This window comes from Capsicum annuum, chromosome 8, assembly GCF_002878395.1.
Source record: "Capsicum annuum cultivar UCD-10X-F1 chromosome 8, UCD10Xv1.1, whole genome shotgun sequence".
NCBI lineage: Eukaryota > Viridiplantae > Streptophyta > Magnoliopsida > Solanales > Solanaceae > Capsicum > Capsicum annuum.
In genome coordinates, this window is record NC_061118.1 from 157,760,648 (window position 1) to 157,770,002 (window position 9,355).

Here is a 9,355-nt window from a genome sequence, read left to right on the forward strand (position 1 = left end):
CCGCGCCCGAGCCCAGGCCCCCCTCCCCCACCTGGACCCGGAACCGTGTTCGAGCCCAGCCACCCTTCCCCCGCCTGAACCCGGGACTACGCCCGAGCCCAGGCCCCCCTCCCCCGCCTGGACCCTGAACCGAGCCCAGGCCTCTCTCTCCTTGCCTGGACCCGGAACTGCGCCTGAGGCCAGACCTCTCCCTCCCCTACCTGAATCCGGGATCGCACCTTAGCCCGAGCTCAGCCCCCCACTTGAATTCGGGACCGAGCCCGAGCCCAGGCTCCCTTCCCCGCCTGACTCGGGACTGCGCCCGAGCCTCCCTCCCATTAGTTAGACTCGGGATCGCGCCCGAGCCCAAGACCTACCCCCTCACTCCCCCGCTTGAGCCCAGAACCCCTCTCCCTATTTATATTAGAAAACCTAAAAATTATTACTTAATTACATTCTCGTATATGCTTACATTTTTCTTAGTCATTTTACACACTTTAATTTTACATAGTTTTCCCAATAAAAAGTGAAATAATTTTGACCCTTTTTCTTCCCAATACACTAGGTGGTTTCTTCCCATCTATTCTAATCCTCAGAGGACAGAGTTTATGGTACCTTTAGAGGGAGGAGGCAGGTATCCAGTGGATTTAGTCGAGGTAAGTGCAAGCTGTCCCGGACACCACGGTTAAAAAATAAAATAAAAATTAAATGAAGTATATTTTTATCTACACAGTTAACATTGAGATCTGATACTCATACCTTCGGGTACTACAGGAGACTGGGAACAGCCCCGCATGTCAGCTCCATGACCGTGGTTATGGCAACAGATTATGTAAGACGGCACTGAAAGATGAAAAGAGGTTTTAGAAACAAGAAAAATACTTGCAGAACAATAAAGCGAGTACTCTAGCCACTACAAATTTGTCATGTTCTGAAGTACTTTAGCATAAGGCCATTCTGTTTCTAATCCATCACTGTGAATTCAAGCAAACACTTCTCTGAGAGACTCATATGACACAAAGTCATTATTCATAGGCCAGCCATGCTGATACACGATATAAACCAATAATCAATTGAGATAAAATATATGAAGTTATGAACCACATTAGCAGATGAATCTTCAATAACGACACCAGCTTCCAGTGTGCAAAAAATTTTTGCTTTATGATAAAAAGATTTCTAGTGGATGAACAACAATCCTTTGCTACTCATTACATATTCATTTATTGAAAGGTAGCAATGGTCCATTTTATTTATTGAAACGTAGCATAGGCCCCCATTTTACTCATTATATATTATATTTATTTATTGAAAGGTAGCAGAGGTGCATTTTACTTTAACAGATGTAAAAGACAAGCATTTTTAGGGGGGATCAAGAACAGATATAAAACAAACATTAATAAAGGCCACATTGCTCGGATTCTCTAAATATGTTGCCGCACCGTGTCGGATTCTCCAAAAATGTACTACTTTTGGAGAATCCAATAAGCATCCGTCGACAAAGGGCCATGCATTCCTAGAATACAACACTCTACCAGTCTAGTTACACATGGACAGGCACGAACTTAACTATTACAGCAGCCTTTACTATCTGGGGAAAAAGTCTGTTTGGGAGCATGACGCGATGCATGATCCAAGGGATTATAGAAATAATCTAAGTCAAAGTGGCAAAATTCATCCTGAGTCGGGGGTACAGTAAACATCCTCTAAAGTAGCAAAATCCATTCTGCATCGAGAGCCTATAGGGAACAACCTCTCTACCTTTTTAATTAGGGGTAAAGCCTGCATACACACACTAACCTCCCCAAACCCCAACTCGTGTATTTACACTGGTATGTTGTTGTTGTTGAAGTAGCAAATTAGTATATGATCTGAATATTCATCTTTTTTTTTCCCCCAAAAAATCAAATGATCAAGAAAGTTACCCAATTCATTTGCCATATTCGTTACACTGGATTCACAAAAATCAATAAATGAAACAATATTAAAATAATAACAAAAAATGCAGATTATTTCACTAAAGAGTAAGAAAATGATAATTTCCGAAAAGAAAATTAAGATAAAAATGACAGAAAAAAAGTAACAGAAACAAGTAAGTACAATAATTTTGCAAATTGATTGACACCCAGATGGATAAAAGAGATGAAAAAATAACCTGGAAAATGAAAGGGGGGTTGTGGATTTGGATTTTGGAGCATCGAAGAGAGAAGTAATCCAAAATGAGGAGGAAATCTAGAGAGAGAGAGGAGCGATAAATTCCAAAGTGGGGAACAGTACAATGAATTGCTCTATTATAACGGTAATATATAATAGTATGAAATATATATCCCCAGATTATGCATCTTTACTTGTGCAATAATAATTTTAGAACACACAATAAAAAAACATAAATAATAAATAATATGATTAATTTAAGGGAAAAGGGTCAAATATGCCCCTAAACTTTGCGAAAAAGTTTAAATATGCCCTCCGTTATGAATTTGGTCCAAATATACCCTCGCCGTTATATTTTAGGAGCAAATATACCCCTTTAACCGTTAAGTGACCTGCTGGAAATTTAGAAGTCTCTTTTTGTTTTTGTTTTTTTAATTTTAATGGCCACATAAGTAAATAATTGTCACATAAGCAAAAAAATAATAATCACCCTACTCTTTTATACCTGATCCGACCCTAAATCCGACCCAAGACCCATTTTAATCACAGTAAAACCCTAACCTATTTCACGTTTCTTCTACGCAAAGCAGCTTGTTGGTTGGTTCTGGTAAAATTTTTTTGCTCAAAGCCTCAGGTAATTTTAAGCCATCGCCTAAATGCATCATCTTCGACTTTCGCTTTCTTCTTCTTCGGACGATATTCAATTTTTTCTTGGGGATCACTAGAGTTGTGTATTCTTTATTACTTTGTGCAGTTTTCATCTATCACCAAAGTTCTTACAGAGTTAATAAAGTCGACTTAATGAGATGTGTGAGGAGATTCGATTGTGTCTGTCAAACTCTCATGAAATTTATTGTTTAAGGAAAAATAGTGTGCTTTTTAATGTCTTTATAGGATCAATTTTGTACCTTTTGGTGGTCCTACTATGTATATGTTCTTATTGAATTTTGTTTATTCTATTTCTGTGTTTGATTTAATGTGGACCCTATAATTTTGTTGTGTATTTACTATTTCTTTCATGTGCATTTGAAGGATGATTGATGAAGTTGATATTCTGTTCAATTATGGGGGTAGTTGGATCATTTCACCTGAGCTTGTCTACAATAAAAAGTTTGTGCACTTGTGGCATCGTTTTGATCCTAAATTGCTGAGTCATAAAGATATACGTGATGAGTTTACTTTAAGGCTTGGACTTTCACAAGTTAAACAATTGCTAGTGACTGGGCCCTCGGGTAAGTATTATATTGTAGATGGAGATAGTGGCATTAGGGTTATTCTCAGCTTATTGTGTGAACAATTTAAAGTCATCAACTTTTTTGTTGTGGAGGAGGGTGAACTAACAGTCTTTACTCAATATATCACACACCATACTGAAAGTGATTTTGTAAATGTTGAGGTTGGCACAGACTGTGAACATAGTGCTGGTTCTTCTGTTGATTTTGATCTTTATGAGGGTGAGGAATATGATTATGAGGGGTTGAAGGCTTAGCAAGGAAAGGGGAAGGGTAGTAAGTGATAGATTGGAAAACTATAAGGAATTGTATGTAGGTATGTCATTTAAGGACATGAAAGAAGGTAGACAGGCTGTCAACTATTATGCATTAGCTAGCAAAAGGGCTTTAACTATAATAAAGGGTGATACAAAGAGGAGTAGATATGGTTGTGAAGAGGGGTGTCCTTTTAGGTGTTTGATTTCAAAAGATGGCAAAACTGAAGGGTTCAAGATCAAGACTTTAATCAACAATCACACTTGTGAAGAGGCCTTTTTTAACCCTAGAGCTGATTCAACCACTTTGGCCAAATACTTCAGAAATAAGCTTCAAAATAACCCCAAGTATAAGGTCAAAGACATGAGAGGAGAACTTGAAAATAATTTTACATTAAATGTGTGTCAATCCAAACTAAAAAGGGCTAAGCGTATGACTCTTGAGAAGTTGGAAGGTAGTTTTATAGATGAATACAATAAACTTGAGGCCTATGCACAAGAGATTAGGAGGTCTAATCCTGAAAGTGATGTTGTGATAAATATCTCCAAGGATGCCTTAGCAGAAGGAAAAACACAATTTTTAAGAATGTACTTATGCTTTGATGCTCTGAAGAAAGGCTGGAAACGTGGATTGAGGCCACTTATTGGAGTTGATGGTACATTCTTGAAAGGTAGATGTAAGGGTATGTTGTTGGTTGCTCTAGGACAAGATTGTATGAATAGTTTCTATCCACTAGCATGGGCAATAGTGGACAAAGAAACCAGCAGGACATGGAGCTGGTTCATAGAGCTATTGAAAAGGTCTTTGGACCTTAAAGATGGTGCTGGAACCACATTTACCTCAGATATGCAAAAAGTAAGTTTCTCATTTTTATATTAAATTTTAGTTTCAATATTCTTGTTTCATGATTAAATAACTTCTCTTTTATTTAATTTTTATTTTATAATTATAGGGATTGGTGGATGTTGTTGACAAAGTGTTGCCTGGAGCTCACCACAGGTTCTGTATGAGACATGTTGAGAGTAATTGGTGTAAAAAATGGAGGAGTGGTGAAATGAGGAAGCTTATGTGGTGGTGTTCATGGAGTTCATATGATGAAGAATTCAAGGACCAGTTGAAAAAGTTGGGACAATTGTCAGAAGAAGCTGCGAGGGATTTGGTGAATTTTCCACCAAGGGCATGGTGTAGGGCTTATTTTGATACTCAGTGTAAGAATATGACGGTTGACAACAACTTCACTGAGTCATTCAATTCATGGATCCTGGTGCCTAGAGGTAAGCCAATAATCAAGATGCTAGAAAAGATAAGAGTGAAAGTGATGAATCTGTTAGTGAAAAATGAAAATAAGACAAAGACTTGGGGTGCTAATGGTGTTAGTCCAGAATGCATGAATTTGTTCAATGACTGGAGATCTATTGCACATAGATGTAAGGTGGAATTTAATGGATATTGGGGGTATAAGGTTTCTGATGGAGAAGATAGACACACTGTTAATTTAGAGCACAAAAAGTGCACTTGCAGACTTTGGGATTTATCAGGTATTCCTTGCCCTCATGCCATTAAAGTATTAATACACAAAAAGGTGATTCCAGAAACTAAAATTCATTGGTGGTATACCAAGGAGGCTTACATATTGACCTACAAACACAAGATGCAGCCCGTAAGGGGTGAGAGGTCTTGGAAGGTTGAGGCTTCTCATGCAATGTTGCCTCCTGATGTTGTGAAACAAGTTGGAAGACCTAAATGGAAGAGGGATAGAGAGCCTGATAAGGCAAGAAAAAGGAAGGGTGAATGGTCACAGTCTAGAAAGGGCACTCAAATGACATGTCGTAATTGTGACGAATCAAATCAAAATGCAAAAGGTTGTTGCAAGGTGAGCTGCAAAATACTTATTTACAACATATTTTTAATTCTTATGTGATTAACAACATAATTATTGACAATATTTTTGTAGGAAAAGTCAACTGAAAATGCATCAATGAAAGGAAAAAGTCCAATGATGGAAAGCAATTCGCAATCAAGAATAGTAGGACAGGAAGATGATCTTCAACAAATACAAGTTGCAACGCAAGATTTTGAACCATATGGTCCCAATGTTGGAAATGAAGAAGATCCACCCCTAAGGCCAATGGTATATCCTGAATCTAAATCTTGGGTTGAGAAGTTGATGGCAAGAAGTGTTCCAACTGGTACAAGAAAAATTAGTTTTACTGGAGATCACACTGGTGTTTCAGTGCCAACTAATCTGTCTTATTCTCCAGTCAAGACAACCTGGAAGGGGAAAAAAGCAGTCTCTTCTGGACAATTACAAATGGAAGCAAAAAAAAAGAAGAACCAAAATGGGAGTTAAAGGCAAATAAGTACTTGCACCTGGTGGTGTTTTTCTGTGAAGTAATTGGATTTCTATATTTATTTTTGACTTAATTTTTTGGTGGTTAATCATAGTTGGTTGACAAACTATATGGCTGGAAGTAACTTTTTTTTGTTGAATGGTATTGATGACACTATCTTTTGGTTAGTTGAATGAATGAATGGATAATATTACTGCCTTTTTGTGTTGTTTTATCCTATTTTTTTTACTGTTTTTGTCCAGTTTTTTGGCATTTTTATTCAGATTTTTTGCTGTTTTATCCTTCCTATTACGGTGTTTTAATTTACGAGAACACTAATTGACACACTTTTTTGTGTGTATATTTCATGTTGTACTATGTGGTAAAGGTTCAATTTTCAACAAATAAAAGGAAAAATAATAAACAAGGGATGGAGGAAATACAGAAATATTTACTAGTAAACAGTAATAGTTCATGGACAACTGTGTTGTTCTCATGATAATTACTACTTTGGTTGTAAGGTTTATTTTTCTTTTTTGATGATTGTGAAGTTTGCTCATTGTGTAAATATTGTCCCTTTGTTAGTACAATAATTTATTTTCAACCTTTTCTATTACGATCATGACCATGAATAACACCAATCCAAGCAAGTAAATCTTAATGGCTTCTTTGAAACCCCACTTTCTGGTCCTTTCTGTTCATTCTGGTGCGCATATTTGAGGAGTTCTTTGTTCTTGTTGTGAGTTTTCTCTTTTGCAATCACATTTGAGTATTTGATAAAGTTTAACTTTCTGGTCTTGCCTGTTGTTTGTTTTCTTATTTCATTCTTGGTTGCAGTTCCCTGCTACTTTTATTTTCTTTTTGTTCATGATGGTTAACCTATGAAAATTTTTCATTTTCTAGAGTGAGTTGGTTTGAAGTGGTGTGTAATTGCTAATCATCCTGAATAACAGTCTTTTCAGCAATACCTCTACTGAGATTTGAACATGAGACCATACGGTTCTCAACCCGCTTCATTGACAACAACATAATTTATTTTATGTGATGTATTATTTAATATTGAAACAGACTGAGAGCGAGTAGAGTAGAATGATGCATAATTTGTGTTCTGAAATTACTACTATTCTTTGTTCAGCTTGCTAAAAGCAATAGATTACATGATTGAAGGCATTCAGAACCTAGTTATACCAATTCACAACTACACAAGCAAATCAACACATCATAATGGAGTTGAATAATGTTGTCGATGATGATAAAATACTAATAGGGGAAATCTCATCTTCCACTCTTGCCTACTGCGATGAAGCTGTTGCAGCAGAAATCACGATTCTTTCATCTGGTGATCTTATGGCGTACATCGACTGTGGTGGTCCTCCGAAGAACTTGATTGGTTTATTGAAAATGAGGTTGCAAGAGAAAAAACCTGGCCTAAGGATGGAACTCATGGATGAAGAATTTTCAGCGTTGTCTTCATCATCTTTAGCTTCGAGTTGTTCTTCTAATGATGAGTCGAGGTTGAGCAGAAACGTGTCAGGACGATATTCAGCAAGATGGTCAGACACCATAACTTGTTATCCAGGGAGTTCATTGGTGGCTGTGCTAATTCAAGCACTTGCACATCATGCGAGTTCCATTTGGGTCATCGATGAGGATCATGATTTAGTTGGAGTCGTAAAATTTAAAGTAATCCTGAAAGTTTTTCGGAGTATTGCAAATGCAAGGTTGCAAACCTGAAATGGAGAATTCATCAACTCAATAATAAGACCTGCTTGTATCCATCCATATATATAAGTAGACTAATATATTGCAGACTATTATAAGTTATATATTTTACATGATTATTTGAGCAAAAGATCTTTTTGATGGTGATTGATGTAATCTAAGTTGCTCAAACTCTCCAAAAACCTTGATGCACCCGTGTCGGATCCTTGAAAAATACTCTTATTTTGGAGGATGCGATGCGCAACCGTAGACATTTTTGAAGAGTCCGAGCCACTTAGGATATAATTTGTGTTTAGATTTTTTAGAACTCGTTCTTTGTCTTATTTTCTCCACGAGGTTGGAATAAGGTTTGTGTATGCTCTGTCCTCCCCCAGGTGCCCCACTTTCAGAGAAATATGAATACTTGTAATCAGCTCCTCTATACAAAATTATATTACTTCCAGATCTCTAGATAAACAGACCTTCAGTTTTTTTCTGTGAATATTAAATAAGCTCAAGGCAATGATAAGAATTGTGGCAGAGGTATATTGCCTATTAAACTAACTTACAACTACGATGAAAAAGCAATACGGTTGAACACCAAACAATCTTGATTCTTGATAAGTGAACTCATGCCAAAGATAACATATGAGGGATATCTAAAGGAAAGGTAAATTCATATACTCAGAAATAGTGACAAAAAAGTACAACACAAACAACCATAGGTATATAAGGATCAGTAAACCACCTGCATAAAGTTTAAGTCTTTATCTTTGATATTTGATATAATAGTCAAAATGACTTAATTTCACCAAAGTCTTACGAGTACAGAAACTTCAAAGTAGAGAGTATGTCTTAAGGAAGCAATTATGAGAACATTCTTCTAGTATCCAGGTCCTTCTGTGTAAATTAACTCACTTTCTTACATTAGTTGTTTAATTGTATATGCAACAGAGAGGGCTGCGAAATTGTCAATATGAATCTGTTCAATTTTTTTTCTTGAATCAGATCTAATCTTGAAAAAGTCTCAATTGAGTTCATCAAGAAAACAAACCAAAGCATGTAGTTTCAATTTATTCAAGCAAAGATATTTGAGAACTGGGGAATTAAGTATTAGCCTCTAACAATTCATGAGTCCTCTTTATATTCAACCTACATATATCCTCACACATAATTTTAATAAGCTTGGTCCGCCTCCATCTTTCATGAATACCAGCAAAAAAATATATGCTCTTGTTGGATCTACTCTGCAGATGTGCTCAGCTCAGCAAAGAAATCACTGAACTCAATCATTTGTAGTGTCATAATATTTGCAAATTCTACTGGGATTTATCTTAGCTTCAAGCAATGTGATAAAAAAAGACTCTAAAGGGCAGGAAAATTATCCTCTGCAGCGTTCCAATAAGCTGTTTTGCGTACGTAGAAGAAACGGTGAAATGGGTTAGGGTATTACAATAAGCTGCTTTGCGTAGAAGAAACGTGAAATGGGTTAGGGTTTTACTGTGATTAAAATGGGTCTTGGGTCGGATTTAGGGTCGGGTCAAGTATAAAAGAGTAGGTTGATTATTTTTTTTTTGCTTATGTGGCAATTATTTACTTATGTGGCCATTAAAAATTAAAAACAAAAAACAAAAAGAGACTTCTAAATTTCCAGCAAGTCACTTAACGGTTAAAGGGGTATATTTGCTCCTAAAATATAACGGC

At 36.6% G+C, this 9,355-nt stretch overlaps 2 protein-coding genes across 2 annotated transcripts; both read left to right on the plus strand.

Annotated features, from left to right (window-relative positions):
- Positions 1–3,698: 3,698 nt before the first annotated feature.
- On the plus strand, positions 3,699–5,970 carry LOC107879869. The gene is made up of 3 exons (XM_016726801.2): positions 3,699–4,475; positions 4,573–5,493; positions 5,575–5,970. Exons 1-3 carry the CDS (start codon positions 3,699–3,701, stop codon positions 5,968–5,970), a joined length of 2,094 nt encoding a protein of 697 aa, XP_016582287.2.
- A 1,204-nt stretch (positions 5,971–7,174) lies between these two features.
- Positions 7,175–7,684, plus strand: LOC107879404 (CBS domain-containing protein CBSX5). Its single transcript, XM_016726449.1, has one exon. It carries the CDS (start codon positions 7,175–7,177, stop codon positions 7,682–7,684), a length of 510 nt encoding a protein of 169 aa, XP_016581935.1.
- Positions 7,685–9,355: the final 1,671 nt, after the last annotated feature.